The sequence below is a fragment of the Phasianus colchicus genome, chromosome 6 (genome assembly GCF_987193195.1).
Source record: "Phasianus colchicus chromosome 6, bPhaCol1.hap1.1, whole genome shotgun sequence".
Classification (NCBI taxonomy): Eukaryota; Metazoa; Chordata; class Aves; order Galliformes; family Phasianidae; genus Phasianus; species Phasianus colchicus.
The window spans coordinates 12,595,891-12,614,962 of record NC_143441.1 but is presented as its reverse complement, the minus strand read 5'-3'; the positions used below and the strand labels follow the sequence as shown (position 1 = coordinate 12,614,962).

Genomic DNA, 19,072 nt, shown 5'->3' with positions numbered 1-19,072 from the left:
GGTCCATCGCCTCTTCCATAGGAGCAGCTGTATATGTAAGAAGACTGTAGCAGAGCCCAACCACTGCCTCAGCCACACTCAGGTGTCCCTCAAGAGGCTGTGAGTCCCGTGCTGCTAGGATTATTCAGTAAGAGAAGGGAGCCGGCCGGTAGGCGCTCTACCAGCAGGGGCCTCGGAGCTGCCAGTGAGGGCTGTGGATGTAGCACAGGACACATCATGGCCACAGTCCTCCCACAGAGCACTCACACCACATAAAGGGCCAAGAATGCAAGGCAAAGTGCTAAGTTAAAGCACTCGCTCTTCAGCTGAAAATGCTCTTCAACCCACAGACAAGAGACTCGTGACAAAAGGAAACAATTGGCAGCATTCCTTCCACTAAATCAGAGTGAGAAGATGTCAAAGTGACAATTAAAATGGCAGTGTTTAAAAAAAAGGAGGCAAATGAGTTGAACATAACTTCCTATTTTCATTTCAACGTTGTTACATGTCTGTTAATTAGAACAGATGTCTCCCTAATCTGTGCAAAACAAAAGAGGACCTGGGAAATATGAAACACTCGCTCATCTCAAATATTACCACTAATTCCCATTTTCTGACAGCAAATCTTTTGCACTAGATGGAAAGACCTGGCAGTTCAGGATCCTGTCTTGCAGAGCATGACTTGCTCTGCAATACCCAAAGCTCTGATGGAATCATTTTCTCCTTACACTGCAAACACCAGGTGTATCCTGAGAAACACAAGCCTCTCCTCCTCTTCCCCACACACATTGTAGCTACACTTTACCCCACCAGGACGCCTGTTTAGTTTATTTTGGTCACAGAGAAAAGACTCCATAAGTCACTAGCATTTGGTAAGCTCTTTAATAGCAAGCCTATGGTGTAACTACACTGTTGGATTTGACACCTCGGTGGTGGGAGAGGAAGGAGGAAGGGAAGAATAGACAAGGCTCCACTGGAGGCTTACACCTGATAAAGTATTGAACAAAAGGGCAACACTCTTTGGCAACACCAGCTTTGAAGTCCCAAAGAGACAGAGATCTTCCAGTCAGAAAAACAAATGGTAGCAAGCTCACCAACGACAGTCTTTGCATGGTGTGGTCTAACATTATTTCTGCTTGATGTGTTGCGCTCTGACTGATCCCCATATCATTATAGGAAAACTCAACAACAAAAAGATGTTAATGACTAAAATCCAGAGCTGTCATTTTCACTGCCACCCCAAAGATGAAAGCAGACATTGTTTATACACAGTGCTACCACAGATCTCTGCCTACAGGAGCAGCAGCATGTCAGTGCAAAAAGGAAATTTCAGAGTTGGATGTATCTTACATGAAAGAAGACAGCTTTGTTGCAGTCAGTAGTAGCTCATTTGAAGACTGTTTCTTCAGACAAAGGAACACTCTCTTTGTTAATCTAAGCATTTGTGACCAGGCTGGGATGGACAGCACTGTGTTACATGACTTTGCAGAAATCGGGGTTTGTGACAGCACAGATGTGTCTTCAGGTATTTTCTTCCTTAAAAAAAAAGCCCCTGGCTATGAGGGGAAAAAAAAAAGCCTCGCCTAGAGCCTGTAAATGATAATTTGGCTCACTGAAGGAGTGACTGAGGCTAAGTGAGCAGGTTTCATTATGCAGCAGTGTGCTCCTGCCACAGACATCACAGATCAACAGTGCAAACCAAGACTCAGAATTTCAGAAAAAAACTGAGGTGAGAGATTCTGGCCTTCAAACTTCCTGTCACAGATACAGACTGCAGCCAGAGAGACCTCACTTTCTGGATGCCCAGCCAGGACAGCTTTAGAGGGGCCTGATTTTCAAAAGGTAGTTCAGTTAGGTAGGCATCAGTCTCATACCCCTGTGAAAGGGGTCTTCTTCACCCTCTTTGGCTGCTTTGTCTTTTCTGGATGTGGGAAATTCTGAGGATTGAGCAGTGTTGATGTGTGGTAAGGATGGACATGAGGAAAGGATGTACATGAGGGAAGGATGGATCAAGTGTTAACCTTGCCTTCCCCAACTAATGCTGACCACAAGCTGGATCCCTGTGAAAGATCAAAAAACAAGCTCAAAAATGTTAGTGACTTGTCCCCTATGGCATCTTTCCAGGGCAACACCCATACTGTCATTGCAGTCAATATTCCTGTCACAGTCTCACGTCCTAGCTTCCGGAGGAGAAAAGGCCAGTCACTTGATAAGCAACCCTGCAGGAATATCTGCTGCCCCCAGCCACCATCTGATCCAGCATACCTTACACATGACACTGCACCAAAATGCAGCAGCAGTCATACATCAGGTTGCCAATGCAGAACCAGCTTGGGCTGCTCCCCTCCCAAGGAGCATTTTTACGAGCAGGCACCTTTCAAAGGCACTAAACAAAGAGGAACCAGCCCAGGGCAGAGCTGAAGAAGCCTGCCATCAGGCCATCGTGTTCAGGGGATGTTACACCCCACATCTCTGTGAGGAGATAGTTTGCCAGTGTTTTTTCTCAATGCATCGTGAGCAAATCCTGTTAAGAGTTTTTCACTGCATACTTCATAAAGCAGCTTCCTGATCCCTGCCCATCGCTCTGACCTACTCACACAATACCACAAATAATAAAGCTGGGGAAGAGGAGAAGGCCTTTTAGTTTGCCTTTTCTCCACCCCTTCCTCCCTCATCAACTCAATGTATTCATTGGGCAGGATGCTAACAGAAACAAATGACTGTGACCAGGAATGCCCAGAGCAGTTTTTACATACACTGCAGAGGTTCAATAAGCAGATACCTCGTGGGTGGTTGGGGTGGTCTCCGAATCCTGGCATCTCCCCAAAAGGGTCCTTTTCCTCCTCTCACTGAATTTCACAGAGGCCCAGCTGCTGAAATCTACCCAAAGCCCAGGGCAGGGCAGCAGCAGAGCCCTAAGCCCACATTTTCTTACTGAGTCCCTACACCTGCAAGTGTTTGCACATGTGTTCACAGGTGCAGCCTCTCAGTTGGCAGCCCAGCCAGGGCCATGCTGTCTTCGGTGAGTTACTGTATGGCTACCAACCCCAAAATGTAGAGGACTGGAGAACAAATAAAACACAAATAAAACATGTAAATACTTTGTGACACGATGAAGCCCATTTTGCATCTTCTGCATCATGAGATAAGTATGGAACACGTAACATGATCATACAGAAATGTATTTGGTCAAAGGAAGCAATCAATATTTTTTGATAAAATACATTCTATATTAATGGCTCATTCACATTTAATACACACGTCACTTAAGTTTTCTGTGTATAAAATTCCAGTTTATTGTTAGTGTTGCCTGGCAGTGCTTCAGTACAGCAGTGAGGCTGCACACTCCGCTCCCAGCAGCATGAGGGGGGGACACAGGTGTGCAGCTCTCTGCAGGACTGAGCATCATGCAGCCTCCAGAGTTGCATTTGAATAGAATCTTGCTGGCCGTACTGAGAGCTTTGCAGAACAGCCCCCATCTACCAAGCACTTGCACTCTGGTGGAGAGATCACTCCAATGGCACATGGCATTCCAGAAAAAGTGAGTTAGTGTATGCAGAAAATAATATATCTACATGATTTACAGCTTTATGTTTGCATACATCCATATTAATGTCCAACTGCTCATTAACAATTCAATCAATAGTTTGTGCTACTGTAAATTACATCTTGCTTGGCACTGCAGCAGAGGGAAGCCAGCCCCAAAAGATCCATTTGTACGAGCCGTAACCAAAGCAATGGATGCTACAAAGAGAAAGCTTCTCCTGAAGCAAGGTTATGACATCTTTTTTCATGGGGAGGAACAAAAACTTAGGGACCTAAAGCAGGGATGGAACCCACTGTTCTTACACTTTATAATTGTAAGCAAAAAGCCTATTGCTGCTGCACAGTGTTAAACAATGAACTGCCACAGTTCTCACGTCACTAGTCCATAGAAAATGTGTTGCAACTACCGTGTTTATGCCTGCATGCCAAAAGAATGTACAAAGTTTCATTAAGCTCTGTTTCTCTTCCATTCTTTTTTATATTCTTAAACCCGAACTTTGTAAGCATTGCAGACATTTCTGTACATAATTGGGTACCACGCACCATCCTGGTTATGGAAGGTTTTTGCCTCAGGCTGGAAAAAATCAGGTGCTCTGCACCTCTCAACCCATCATCAGAAATGTAAATCCCCAAGAAAACTTCCTCTCTTAAGTAATCTTGAAAAATAAAAGTCTTTTAAAAGTCTATGGAAAAGGAGATGTTGCTATCACGGGGTTTTCAAAATGGTGTGAGCTGTTTCTGGGAATTGTCCTATCATTTTCTCTTCACTCACTTTTTGTTTTTATAAAGTTAATTCTGTATAAAAGGGCTTTCAAAGTGTGTGACCTTCATTTTGCCATTTAAAAAGAAACTGGAAGAAAGGAATAAATTCAGAAACACTATGTTCAACCACAGAAAACAGATGTCTTACAACAGCATCACTCTGCTTCTTATATTTTCAGTACAAAAGGCATGTAAATAAAGAGACCCTGCATCTTCACAGTCTGGCACTCGTTGGAGCCACTTAAACCTATGCAAAGTAGGTATAAGATACGATGGGCCTCCTGCTTGGGTAGTATTTTAGCTCCCCTCGTCAGAGGTGGAAATGCCCAGATTAGCTCAAAGGCCCAGAGGGAGGAAAAGGTCCAGCATAGTGTTACAAGCTGGTTTATACACTTATGGCTTCCGAGTTAAGTTGCACTTCAGTTGGTGACACTGCAAGATTTGTGTAGTAATTTATGGATTTTTTAAAAAATAGTGAAGCTTACAGTCGCTTTTCATGGGATATGCAATGGCTGTCTGTAATTGATTGAATTTGTACAAAAACAGTATTTGGCTTTGAGTTAAATGGTGTGAGAGTACCCAGGTTTGTTTTGATATGTACTGTCAATACCAGAGCTCTAACTGCTCCTGGTTATGAATCCAATCATTGTAAACTCAGGTGTCAGTAAAATGACATTAACAGGTCCAACACAAACACCTCCTGGACTTCTCACTCCCCATCATTTTAACTGAGCCTCCATGTGCATTTCTGCAGCACTGACCACTATTAAACTAGTGTTTTTCAGGAGAAACTTCTCAAAGTATGGTGCTCTGTCTGGTAAAGAGCCACAAACCACAGCTGTTGAACTAAAAAGAAGAGTGCTGGTTGCATCTACTCTCTGCACCAATTTCCCCAAGAGATGACGTGCAAGGAGTGCCCAGCACGCCGGCCCTGCAGTCCCTACATTCAAGGCAACCCTACATTCATGTCAGTGAACGTTACTCTCAAACACAAATCAAGGAGACAGTCAGCAACAAAACTACTTCTAGACTGGTAATGGCAGAATACTACCAAGACAACTCCATAAAAACTCCACTGAAGCAGGAGCAAAATTCAGGTCACTTCTTAGCAAAGCCCATCACAGATTGTTATTATTTTTTTTAAATAAACATTTCATAAAACTTGTATCCTGGGAGCCAGATATCCCCATGTGATGCGCAATCGAACAGGCTAACGTGGGACTATCTGACCCCACCTGGTGCCAAGGGATTCCCAATTTTACAGCTTCTCTGAAAATTACTGCTGACTGACACCCATTTGTTGGTGATCCGCTTCTGGTTCCTCTTCTTCCATATCTGCATTATATTCTTCAAACGCATCATCATCAACATCTGGAAGCCCAAGTAGCTACAAAGAAGAGAAAATACAGTGTAATAGCCAATTACCCACTCATGTTTCACTGCACATCTTCCCACAATACCTAGATGCCAGTTCTTAGAAATCTCATATCCTAGAATAACAGCATTACGTAACTATCTCGACTCTCTTTTTCTCCCTCATGCGACGACAGAGGGATTTAAAAATGCATCCTCATGGCAAATTAAGTGCTCAGAGACCAGAAGATAAATAAAACCAAAGCAAAGCTCATTCAAAGAGCTCTACCTTTTTCCCTGAGGTCATATCACAATTTTTGAGTGTTTAGGCTTGGCAGTGGCTTAAATTCAGAACAAACTACGATCATACTGTAGCAGTATTAATTTGATTTAAGATTGTGTTCAGTAGCCATCCAAATGCCAAAAAAGAAAGAATCCACACGCAGAACTGGCGGTGCCCCTAAACCCCGAGGATCCCCCACATTAAGTGCTTCTCTTAAACTCTTCATTCCATTACACCAGACGAAGACTTGCGTGCTGGGTGAAGCAATCTCCGTAAGAAATACTGTGTATTCAACTCAAAATTGCCCAAATCCCTTTATATTTCTGACCAGGGAAGATGAGCTAGCTCAAATTTAATTTTCAATGTCTGGATGCCTCCATCTGACGGCTCGCACTTCTGCAATGGCATTTATTTGCCATGGGAAAAGGAGCAAATAGAAGTGCTTGAACTTTTCCCCTCCCCTCCAAAAGGCTGCCAAGCCAACAGAAGTCAGGAAGACAGATGAACCAAATAATAAGCAAACTAATGTATCTGTTCTAGAAATCTCATATTGGAATCCTACACTACCAGCTGTTAAAAACCTCAAAGCAAAATCGTGCCAGGCATTATTTGGAATAGTATGTATTCAGTTTGCCAGGGCTGGAAGAGCAGCACAGACACGTGCAACACCCTGTTTGGAGTGTGACACAGCTGTCGTCTCTCAAAAGAGACAAAATCTGGAAAAATCAAGACAGTGATGCTTGCTTGGTGGTAATATGAAGATGAGAAGGCTGTGACGAGGCAGATGTTTAGTTTAATTTTGATTTAAATTTAGTCCACGATCATCATTCTAAATTATTCGGAGGATACAAAGCCAACACACAGAATTAGCCTCTGGGTCCATGCATTCTTCAACGTCACTGTGAGAAAACCATTTTTTGAATTGCAGGGCTTCTTGGCATTGAAATGGAAGGAGAATTTGCTGACTAACCCCCCTCCTTCACATTTTAAAAATGCCTGCAGAGATACCCCAGAGTTCTTGCTTTCTGAGCAGAACCAACAGTAAATACTCCTATGCACACCTATTTTTCACATCTTATGTTCAGCTGCATAACATGAATGTGAAACTACGTGGTTCATTTTCAGGATGTGGGGGTTTTCTTTCATTTTGAAGCTAAAATTAAAACACTTTTTCAAATGAAAAAGCAAGGCCTCTACACTTTTTTTTTTAATGTCAGAATTATTTTTGCTCAACTGATTTGGTGCATTCAAATTAGATTTGTGTGTGGCAATGCTCTGTTTACATCAGCCAGCAGAAAGAGCTTTGATCACATTTTTTGCCCAGCTCCAGTTATAATTCCTCTCTGATTTGCAGGGAAATGAGCCACAGGAGTGAGAGCCTCGTCTTGGTGTTATGGATGCTGGAAGCCTTTCAGCAAAAGTGCTGAAACTAGCACAAAACCCCCTAGCATACACCAGGAGAACCAAAAGGACACGCATAAGCCTCCAGGCCTGTTTGTCATGCATCCCCCCTCCTTCAACTTTTGGGACATACAGCTCTCCTTTCCCTGGCATGGCAAACATTAGGGGTGATACCACCCACCTTAGGCAGGTTTTACAAAGAAAGATGAGAAACATGATGTGAGCTGGCTCCAGACTGACTCTCATATTTGCTTCTGGTCTGTATATGCTACATGGCAGTCTGGAAAGGACTTCAACAGAGAGCAAAAACAAGGAGGAAAGAGGTAGGCAAAAGGAAGAAAGCTGGCAGGTAGGGGAATGCGTGGGGAGGAGAACAGGGAGGGTGGTGAGAAGGAGAACAACAGCCAGCAGCAGCACAGCATGAACTACAGCTACTTATTCCTAGTGGCCAAACTACCCATTTGATGGGTACTTTTTGGAAGTAAAGGGGAAGTAAGCAGGACATGCGTGAATTCAAGAACTCAGGCTAAGTGGCTTTTACACAGCAGACTCCCCACCTTGGACACAGGCTTTTAGATCAAACGTAAGCACAATCCAGGAGTCCAGCAATTTGCTGCTAAGTTTTATGACTCACATTTTGGTTCTCTGCAAACTCTTGAGGTTGGTGCCATTTCCCTCAGGCATTTTTTTATTACTATGTTTTTCTTAACTCTTTCAAAGTGCCCTAATGCAAATAACCTAGTAGCTTTTACATCTCAGACTCATGAAACGAGCAATACTTCCTACCAGAAGCTGACATACAAACACACTGTAAAACAACACAAGTAGATGACAGAGCTTTAGCACACCACGTGATGCTGTACAGAGGTGATGTGCTTCAGCTTGGTGTGATGGGATTCCACGTGGAGGTGTTTAGAAACATGGACACCTCTGTCTGATCCTTTGACTTCCTGCTTAAGACTTTTAAAACTGCCTGATCATCTTGGATGTCCATCTGGAAACACACTGAGGAACCTCTCAGAAAGAGCTTACCAAACTCCACAAATCTGCTCCCTTCTCAGCCTCTCAGACTGAGTACCCAAGATCATGGGGTGCTTCAGAAAAGCGTGATCTGATTTTCAGCTTTCCCTACACTGCTGTTTTCTGAACTGAAATCAGTCGGATTTTCCTCTTACAGTGAGCTTTGCTTGGATACTGGGGAAGAAACATCCTGTAAATGCACCATTACCTCCACGCTCACAGCAAGGCTATTTCATTAACTAAACAGGTCTGGGATAGAAAGGACAGAGGATGGAGGGAAGGAGTGCCAAGGATACCATTTCCCAGTACCGACTGGTTTCATTCTGATAAAGTCATGAGGGTATACAATAGCTGTTTCCATTTATCTATAATACCACACTTCACTTTTTAAGTGAATCGTGATTCTATGTGTCTGCTATTTATAATAATTACAGTAAGGGAAAAACATCAGTACAGTTCTCATTAGACCTGTCAATACACAGCCATACACTGAATGGTAAAATCAGTTCCGTTACACTGATGCAAACCTCTCAGTAACTCAGTGAAAGGAGAATCTCATAAACAATCTTTGTGGTACATCCCAGAAACAATGAAGAGGTACTTGGCTGCAGTCTGCTAGAGGGCTCCGATAATGGAGGGTGTTTTTGAGCAGATGAAAGCACAGTGAAATCCAACAGACAGCAAGCAATTTTAGAAAAAAATCAGATTATAACTAAAAGAGTTTTTGGACAAGAGTATAACTAATCATTAGAAGGAAAATTGCCCATTAGCGTTGCACTCATTGAGTCATTGGAAGTTTTCACATCAAGACTGGATGTCTTGGTAAAGATGTGTTCCAGCTTAACTACTGCTTGTGAGCTTGGCTATAGGAATCACTGGTAAAAGCTAACAAAGCACCCAGATTAAACAAGCATCATGGTTCCCTCAGCTTTGAACTTTTTTATCCCAAATTACAGCTTAATTCAGTTTGACTGAAGCCAACTTCTCAGCAACTTAAGCTACACTGAAATAAATGTGGTTTAAAATGAAGTAACTGATCTGTACCAATTAAATTAAGTCCTCTTGAAGTCCTCTTTATTTAAAATGATGCAAGTATCTCCTCAAAGGCACAGCTTTCCTGAGTGGGAGAAAACAACCTTGAAAATAACCAAGAGCTAAATATTGTCTTGGGAAGAATATTTATATTTTTCTATGTTTTCACAATTACAAACAGCTGCACTGAAGGTTCAGATTTCCAGTCCTTTCTAAGAAAAGTGTGCATCTGTTCTATTTATTTCCAGTCTCTCAAGGATTAAAATCATCCTTTCATGTCAACCAGCTGTGGCTTTCCATGGCAATACAAGGGTGTAACGTGGGGAGGGCCCATGTTTTCCTAACACCACTCCCTCTCGCTCTAAATACTTGGGGTAAATTTTCAGTCTTTGTGATTAGCCAGTCAGAAAAACTGAGGAGGGAAAGCTGTCTGCATGTTGAGTTTCTGATCAGCTTTGCCATGGACGTCAAGTGAAGCATGGGCCTGGCAATGAAGCTCCACCCTCCTTTGCACCAGCCCAGATGCCCATCCCAAATCACATCAAAATCAGTGAGTTACCAGCAGTCATGCTTCAATTACTGTATTTAATTATTAAATTTACTGTAATTATTGTATCTAAACAATCCTTTCCAAAAGAGAGGCTGTGCAAGAGGAAGGTTTGGGGAAAAAAAATGAAGCACAATGGCCAGTCCAACAGTCACCTCACCCTGACAAAATCCAGGCATCGACCCAAATCTTGGCATTAGAAAAGGATAGGGAAGGCTGAGTAGCAGCAAACCAGCCAAACCTTCCCACAAAATCCAGTTTCTGTTTCAGCTTCTCTCCAAGCACAGAAGAGAATCATGGTGCCATTAAGGCTGGAAAAGACTTCTAAGATCATCTAGTTCAATCATCAGCCCATCACTACCATACCAGCACCATCCCTCAGTGCCACATCCACACAGTTCTTGAACACCTCCAAGAATGGCAACTCCACCACCACCCTGGGCAGCCTGTGCCACTGCCTCACCACTCTTTCTCAGAAGAAATCTTTCCTAATGTCCAACCTGAACCTCTCCGGCACGACTTAAGGCCATTCCCTCTCATCCTAAAATCTGCAACTGTCTGATAGAGGCTGACATGCTAACACCCCAGTGCCTGAGAGAAGTAAGCTGTTGCAGGAGGGAAGTGGCTTTGCTCCATCCAGTGCTGCCTACTGACAGTCACAGACAACTGACAACACTTGGCAGTAAAACAGAGGCACTTACAGGTCTGAAGGACTTGAAGACTTTTTCCAGTATTTCATGGAGTGTCTTTTTCCCACAGGAAGAGATGTAATCCTGCGCGAGCTGCAGAAAAGGTAAGCAGTCCTCACTCTCACTCCAGACGTGCTAAAAGCCAACAGCAACACAAGAAAGAGGCATTAACATGGGCCCACACTGGCTTCTCCACAGGTTTTTAAAAGGTGATGGATCATAAATAGCCAAAGTACCCTAAGCCCCCAAGTTTAGATCAGGCTTTTGGGGAGGAACTTTGATTTTATTGACAGCAAGAAATGGAAGGCAGGGAAATCCACCTGGGAGAGAAAATCCGTTATGACTGTGCTGGCAGCAAAGGATACATGCCTTCCACGCACATGCATTTTACAAGCAGAGGTGTTTTCTTTGATACTAGCCCTATTTAGACCTGGAAGTCACATTGGGTGTTCCTTTCTTATGCATAACCTGCTGCTGAATCTTCTCTTAGAGATCTGTTCCCCCTAGGCCTTGGGAGACACATTTAAACCCATTTGGGATATTCCTCTCCTCTTGCTCTTGCTTGAGAGGAACCAGCTCCCCAGCTTGGCTTTGTGAAGCCTCTCCCAAAAATGCTGCTGCTCCTGCTGCTCTGAGGCTGTCTGAAATGGAGAGCTGATGGATGGAAGCACTCTGACAACGCCGCTCTTTGCTCACAAGTGTGGCTCACAGCACAATTTAATGCGCGCTCTTAAAGACCTTTCCTCTGAAGTCTTGGTGCACAGGACTCTCTTACAAAGAGAAGTGTAATACTGCAAGAATTGTTGGACACACTTAGACCTCTATTTCTGCATGGCAATTCTTTTCCCCAAAGTGCTGTGCAGCTTTTTACTGTGCTTTAAACAGCAGGTTATGCTTCAGTGGGGACAGGAGAGGTTTCTTTGAAGCTTAACTAATGCTCAGAGAAAGAGCAAGAACCACACACATTCATCCCCAACCCAGGGCATGCATGCTGCCTCCCTGCTCAGCAGTGTGCCAGGGATGCAGTTTTCCATTTGTCTAACAAAAACACTACTTAACATCACTGAAGTTGTGTCTTTAAGGCAAAAGCAGCAATTGCCTCGCTACTGACCTCACTCAACCTGCATAACCACAGCAAAATGGTATGCTAAGAAAAATCCCTGTCTTACAGAGTAGGTTCTACTTGTTCCAGGCACCCAGAGTTATCTCTTGGCAGTCTGGCAGCCCTCAGAAACACATACTACAGGTCTCACCATACCCCATGCCATTTCACAGCCACGGGCCTTGCGGTCCTACAAACATACAAGCAGCTCCTGTTTCAAAAAAAATTCTGGCTTTGGGATTGTTATGGCCTAAAAAGGCAGGAAGTACACTAAATGGACTCAAATGAACCCTTTTAAAAATACCAGTGAGCTCTTTTCCAAATCACAACATTGTAACAACAGCCTGGAGATTTTGGAGGTCTGGCTCACAGTTTCTTAATGTTCAAGCAGTAACCTTTTTATTACTTCTAATATTTGTGCCAAACGTAAGGCCTGAGTGTTACAAGTCAGCAGTTTGTGTCTTGTGCTAAACTGCTGTAATTGTTTATTTGTATGTAATGATCACGACTGTTAACATCCTGGTTCTTGTTTAAATTGTGGCTTCTTTCAGCTATGAGATCTATGCACAGGGACTTCCATATCCATGAAGATCAGGCCTTGCCCTCTTATAACTAATAGCTAGTTTGCTTCCCAGGGAAAGCTGACCACATGTCATCCTACCATGTTTTTTACAAAGTCTTTTTCACTTTGTAGCCTCCACATTTCAGTCTCCAGCAGGAATGTGCCAGCAGCAGCAGAGAATAAGATGATGGAGCACAAGAAGAAAACCTAAGCAATCCGTCATTCAGCCTTTGAAGAGATATACGAATGATATCACAAGGCAACAAGCAAGTAAAGCTTCCACCAATTTCCATGCCAGCAGATTTAAAACTGTGGCTCTGGAAACACAGACACACTGAAACACCACTCACCTCTCACCATCAGCGTATGGAAAATATTTAAATTCGTGACCTCTGCTCTAAAACATTTACAGGAAATCTTGCAACGAGGTGGCATAATGTTTTTATTTGCTTGATCGGTTACTTTGAATATCAGCAACAACAGGTGGCAAAACAAATGTCAAGACTGTAAGGAATAGCTCCTCAACCCTGACTCACATTGGTTATGGCTATACAAGTCCAATTAATCTTCTGAGAACACCATGAACCTCAGGAGCTAAACTGTTCATAGTTCAGCTGTCCAAAACACTGATTGGATGAGTTTTAGCATCCAGGAGGTGCTGACAGTGCCTGTGGGCTCCTAAACGGGTCATCTGCACCCCTAGCATGCTGAAAGATCCAGCCCAGAGACATCTTTCTGGGAAATTAAAATCATATGATCCTTATGATCTCAGGTTTTACACAAGACCCCGTTTTTATCTCCCAGATTGCTTCTTGGCAACCTTTCCCTGTCTTTCTCCCCCTCTCTTTTAAACTCAGCATGCTCATAATTTCCTCCTCGCAAGTGAGTTATCATGGACTTCACTGGCACCTCCTACATAGTTTTTTAAGTCACATTATTATGAAATGAGGACATAAAGAAAGAGAACAAGAATACCAGGCACCAGATGCTGATTAAATGTAAGGCTCCTTTGTAAGACCTGTAAGACTAAAACATCACAAAGTCTACCACTGATTCTATTTTCTTTCTCTGTCATGCTCTTCCATCTTACAAGAGCCGTGCAACTCAAGGGGCTCAGGTGCAAGTGAGAATCAGCCCCATAGCCCACATTAAGTCTTCTTAAAATAAAGCTCAGCATGTAATTGCATGTAGAAAGCAAACATATTTTTAACATGAAAAATAGGATAGGGTAGGGTAGGGTAGGACAGAGTTGTAAAAAGGCAGCAAACCAAGATAGCTGAGCTAGGAGCATAACTGAAGGCCCACAGTGCACTCGAAGCAGAAATGATGGCAGCAGTGAACGATGCTGGTGAACCACCTCATCAGCAGTTCTTAATCGCGTTAAGGAGACATCATCAACAGGAAAAGAATTAAGCATTCTACCTATCCGCCTACCTTGAAAGTCTTGTTAGCAGGAAAAGTACCTTGAGTGGTAATGCCATAAAACAGAAATGTAGCCCTTCTGCTTGGTTTTGGCTTCAGATTGGGAGTCCTTCCCAACTAGCCCAGTCCTGCTGCCAGACTCATGCAAGGCCTCAAGTTCTTTACCAAGAGAATGGTGAGGTGCTGGAACAGGCTGCCCAGAGAGGGATGCCCCGTCCCTGGAGGTGCTCATTGGATGGGGCCCTGGGCAGCCTGGTCTAGTATTGAATGGGGAGGTTGGTGGCCCTGCCTGTGGCAGGGGGGTTGGAGATTCATGATCCTAGAGGTCCCTTCCAACCCTGGCCATTCTGCGATTCTGTGATGGCCCAGCACGGCCCCTGCTGCAGGTGGGCACCGGTCACACCGGGGCTGCCCTGGCACAGGGGTCCCACACGTCTCCGGGCCGAAGCAGAGCTCATCCTGGGTCGCTTCCTTCAGGATCCAGCGCAACATGGCGAGCACACATCCTGCTCACCGGGACCTGCACTCCCAGAGGCGTTGCTTGGCTGCTCTTTGTCTCATTGACCCGGCCACCAAACCCCTCTCCGCTCACCTGCCGGGTTGGGAATTCGTCAGTATTTCCCAACAGGACTGGAGGTGGAAGTTGCCGCAGGAAGAGCGCGAGCTGCAGCTCCAACGCCGTTCCGGGAGCCATCGGAGCCGCAGTCCTTCAGCTGCACCCAACCGGCGCTCCGCACCCGCGAGCGAGGAGCCGGGGACGGACCCGATGTTCCTTAAGGCTGCCTTCCAACTCGGGATATTCTACGGCTGCGGGACACCCTCAGCGACGAGGAGGCTCTCCCCGCGGGGGACGGGGGCCGCGATCGGACACCCCGGCACCACAACTCGCCGCCCAACTCGGCGGGGCCCGGCGGGAGGGGCCGCACCTGCCCGGGGCGCAGCGGGGACGGCCCTGCTGTCATCCCGACTCCATTTTATCCATGCCCATTCTCCATTTGCCACACGGCCCCGCGAGCCCCCGGCCGAAGCCGGGCGGCACGGCGGAAGCTTTGGGAGAAGAGGGGGCTGGGGAGCGGTGTTCGCGGGGGGGCGTCGCGCCCCGCGCCCCCGGGGGCCGAGGGGAGGCGGGGGGGCTGTCCGTGCCCTGCCCGCCCCGCACCGGCCAACGACTCCATCTTGCAGCTTTCGGCGCTCGCACGGAGGGCTCCCCCGGCCCGCAGCCCCCCGGACCCGCCCCCGAGGCCGGAGCCCCCCGGGCACGGCTCTAACACTTCCCTCCTCCCCCCACCCCCTCCCCACCCGCGGTCACTCACGAAATTGTCGCCGCAGGCGGCCTCCGGGCACAGCACGTAGAAGGAGACGCCGGGCTCGGCGTAGAAGTCCATGCGGCGCTCCGTCTCCTCGGCGGCGATGAGCTGGAAGGGCGTGCGGGCGCACCACCGCTCCGCAGCCTCCGCCAGCGCCTCGAAAGCCATCGCCGCCGCCGCCGCGCTCCTCGCTCCGCGCCCGCCCCCGCCCCGCCGAGGTGCCGGGGTGGCCCGCGGGGAAGGGGGGGGAGGGAGGCGGCGGGCGGTGGGCCGGGCCTGGCCGCCCCCCGGCGGGCTGCGAGGGAGGGGGTTCCTCGGAGCACGCCGCCCCCCAGAGCCCGCGCTTCGGGCTCGCTTCTGTCTTGCCGGCGCCGACCCGGGATGCGGGGCTGTCGGGAGGACGCGAGGCGCGCCGAGCCGAGCGGTGCGTGCGGCTCCGGTCGGCAGCAGCACCGGGCGCGGTGCGCCGTCCGTCCCGTGACGCCGGGAAGTCTGACGTGACACCCCGTCTCCGTCAGCTCCCGCAGCCTGTGGTGCTCCTCTGGGCGCTTGGCCTGGGCCCGTCGCACCCCGCTGGGCAGGCGAGCAGGGCTTGGGGCTCTCGGAGTGAGACGCGCACAAAGGAACCCCATCCCGCTGCCGTTGCCCAAGGAGACAGGCACCCAGCAGAAAACCCCAAATGACCCCATGGTGCTGGTAGGGCTGTGCGCACACAACCCTCCCAAATCCAGGTAGGATGCAGCGTTTGGTATCCATCAGCAATGGCAATTTCAAACAGATCGTGTCCCACACAGTGCCCGTGCCTATGGCTTCTGTGCATCTTCAAAGCCCCACATGAACACCTTTTTATCCCTTAAAACACCACTTTGGTCTGTACTGCGCTTGTTATCTCCCTTCCATGGGATAGGGAAGCTGGCAGGTTTTACTGAGATGTTAAATGCCTTAATGCAGCATGTTCTGCAAAGCCTTTGTCATGTCTGACAGCATAGACGTTAATATGCGGTGGCCTTGCTTATTTCTGTATGTGTTTGTGCCGGCTTCTGTTGCCCTTCACACCAGTGCCCTTGCAGCAGGCTATGAAAATGTCTCCTTTCTCACAGCTCCCCTTTAGATACTGAAATGCTGCTCCCAGGTCTCCCCGCAGCCTTCTCTTCTCCAGGCTGCACAGCCCTAGCCCTCTCATCCTGTCCTCATAGGAGAGGTGTTCCATTCCTGGGATCATTTTTGTGGCCCTCCTCTGGACACGCTCCAACAGGTCCATGTCTGTCCTTCACTGAGGACTCCACATTTGGACACTGTACTCCAGGTGAGGCCTCGCCAACACTGAGTAGAGGGGCAGGATCACCTCCCTCAATCTGTTGACCACACTTCTTTTGATGCAGCCCAGGGTATGGTTGGCTTTCTGGGCTGCGAGGATACACTGTTGTCTCATGTTAAATTTTTCATCAGCCAGGGCCCCCTAAGTCCTTCTCAGCAGGGCTACTCTCAAGTTCTTCTCCCAGTTTGTGTGCATATCTGGGATTACCTCGACCAGAGCAAAAAATCTTATACTTTGTTTTTTTTGAACCTCATTAGTTTGATGTCACTGATGAATCTCAGAGTCACAGAATAGCAGGAGTCGGAGAGGACCTCAAGGGATTATTGAGTCCAGCCCCCTACTAAAGCAGGTCACACAGGCAGGGTCTTGAATTCATCTCCATAGGAGACTCCATAACCTCTCTGGACAGCCTGTTCCAAGTACTCTGTCAACCTTACCATAAAGAAGTTCTTTCACATGTTAGTACGGAGCTTCCTATGTTCAAATTTTAAGCCATTATTCCTTGTCCTGTCGTTATGCACCACTGAGAAGAGCCTGGCCACTTGTCTCCCACCCCCCTTTAGATATTGATAAACATTAATCACATCCCCCCTCTGACTTCCCTAGGCTGAACAGACCCAGGTTACTCAGCCTTTCCTCATAAGGGAGATGCTCCATGCCCTTTATCATCTTTGTGGCCCTCTGCTGGACTCCTTCTAGGAGAGCCCTGTCTTTTCTGAACTGGGGTGGCCAGAACTGGACACAATATGAAGATATTAAAGAGTGTCAATCCCAATACTATGGAGCATGGTTCCCAACATGTCAGATCAAAGGTACAAGACAGCAGCAATCATGAGTAGATAAACGAATTTTCTGCAGTTTGCACAGACTGGAGGAGGTGAAGAAGGGAGGTTTGCAAAGAATTCAGAACCTAGAACCTCAGCCCTCCCCTCAGTGATGGGCACAGGCCAGAAGGCCGGCAGCCAGCAGCCTTAGTGAGGGGGAGGGAACACTGTGAGGGGTTTGCACGTGCCAGGACATGAAGACATTAGGTGATCTGGGGGAAAGATTCAGGAGATGGGTAGAAAGCTGTACAAGCTGAAGAAACGGAGGCCTCCCACAGGTCTGGAATCCAACACATTCAGCCTGTGGACTGGCCACCTCCAAGATTATTTTTCCTTTATTTTTCTTATGAAGAGCCCTCTTTGGCCTACTTTTGGTGAACAGCCAAGTAATTTGCATTAATTTGCCTGGCCAGCTGTAGTAACCCGCTTGTCCTCCTGTGGCCCTCATTATTCACCCTTCTGCTGCGGTCTAAATGCAGAAAGGGCAGCGGGGTGAGCTCCAGCAAATTACTGGAGATGCACCCTTAATGGCTGTGCCATGCTGAACCATTCTCACAGCTGGCTGATATCTCACAGATTATTCTCCACCTGCCTGCCCTGCTTCTCAGGACACTCAGCTTCCCACAGACTCATATCGTTTTTCTCATCTTTAAGGATAGAAATACGTAGTTTTGCAAGCTCTAAATGACCACAAAAGAGTGAGAAATCTGTAGAAAATAAGGATCCCACTGCTCCCCCAAATCCTGATATCCTCCTTTGAAGTCATTGGCTGATCTTATTGTTTTGGCAGTAAGAAGTCAACAAATGAACAGTGAAGATGTGAACTATGGAAAATCCACTCGCTAGTGAGCAGCTTTCCCCAGTGGTGCTGCCTTCTCCAGGACATGAACTTAAAAAAAATCATCAAATCACCCCAAATTTGTCCTCATCCAAGTCCCTGTATTTTGGAGGATGGTGTGCTAAGTGTGAGAGGGATACAACGATGCAGTTGTACCACGCTGAGGCAAGTGGTGCAATGTCAGTGCTATGTCTCCAGGCTGCATTTATGAAATACATGGCACATTGCATTTGTGAGCAGCATGCTGGAATGCAATGTGGAAATCTTTAGTTACTCAGCAAACTGTGGGTGACACTGTGGATCATTTCACTGGAAGTTCTGAAGATATTTCCATCCATCTCCCCTTTAATCTGGCCTTTGAAGTCCATCATGAGATCTCCATCCTACTTCATCCAGGTCAAAAATACTGGCTGATTCTAAAAGATGTTTACTTTCCTTGAGGCTTTCTGAAGCACAGGCTGCATACACCTTTAATGCTCAGTGACCTTTGGAAAACAATGTTTGTTTCATCTCAGCTATAGACGTGCTGGCAGGAGCAGAGAACTGTGAGCTGTGCTCGGAGCCAAGGAGCTGGATGTGGCCAGTCTGGGGGTAAGGGTGGAGAAACCAGGCAGCTTCTGCCTTCACACATTGCCTCGTGCAGAGAGGTTGGCATGGCTCAGCTCTTGCTGCTTTCATCAGGAAGCATATGCTTGCATTGCTGTTGCGTATCGTTGGATACGCTTTGATTATTGCTTATCAATGGACCCATGCAGCCTGCATTGGCAAATGGGGGTGTGTTATCACTTGCTTTATTAAGAGATGGAATGTTTGCTTTTGTGAAGACCTGAATGTCATAAGACACCATAGACTCTTCAGACAAACAAATAGGATTTCTTGACAATTTGCTGTCCTTTATGGTACTGAAAGGGCAAAGAGATGCAGACTGTTCCTGATTTTCAGATGAATTGCTCTGCTGGTGTAAAAGATACTCTCATAATAGTCCCAAATTAGCTGATTGCTTGAAGTGCCAGAATACTTAATGCTCTGCTATTTTAAACATATGGAAATTGATTCAACACTTATCATCTATTTAGAGATGTAAATT

General features: G+C 46.5%; 1 protein-coding gene across 2 annotated transcripts; it reads right to left on the bottom strand.

Annotated features, from left to right (window-relative positions):
- Positions 1-1,038: 1,038 nt before the first annotated feature.
- On the bottom strand, positions 1,039-15,276 carry MTURN (maturin, neural progenitor differentiation regulator homolog). Of its 2 annotated transcripts, none has more exons than XM_031590286.2 (3): positions 15,012-15,276; positions 10,625-10,747; positions 1,039-5,674 (listed from the first exon to the last, which is right to left on the bottom strand). In XM_031590286.2, exons 1-3 carry the CDS (start codon positions 15,171-15,173, stop codon positions 5,564-5,566), a joined length of 396 nt encoding a protein of 131 aa, XP_031446146.1. In that variant the 5' UTR covers positions 15,174-15,276; the 3' UTR covers positions 1,039-5,563. The 2 variants fall into 2 exon arrangements, with proteins under 2 accessions (XP_031446146.1, XP_089998600.1); XM_090142474.1 differs by lacking the exon at positions 15,012-15,276 and adding an exon at positions 14,291-14,926.
- Positions 15,277-19,072: the final 3,796 nt, after the last annotated feature.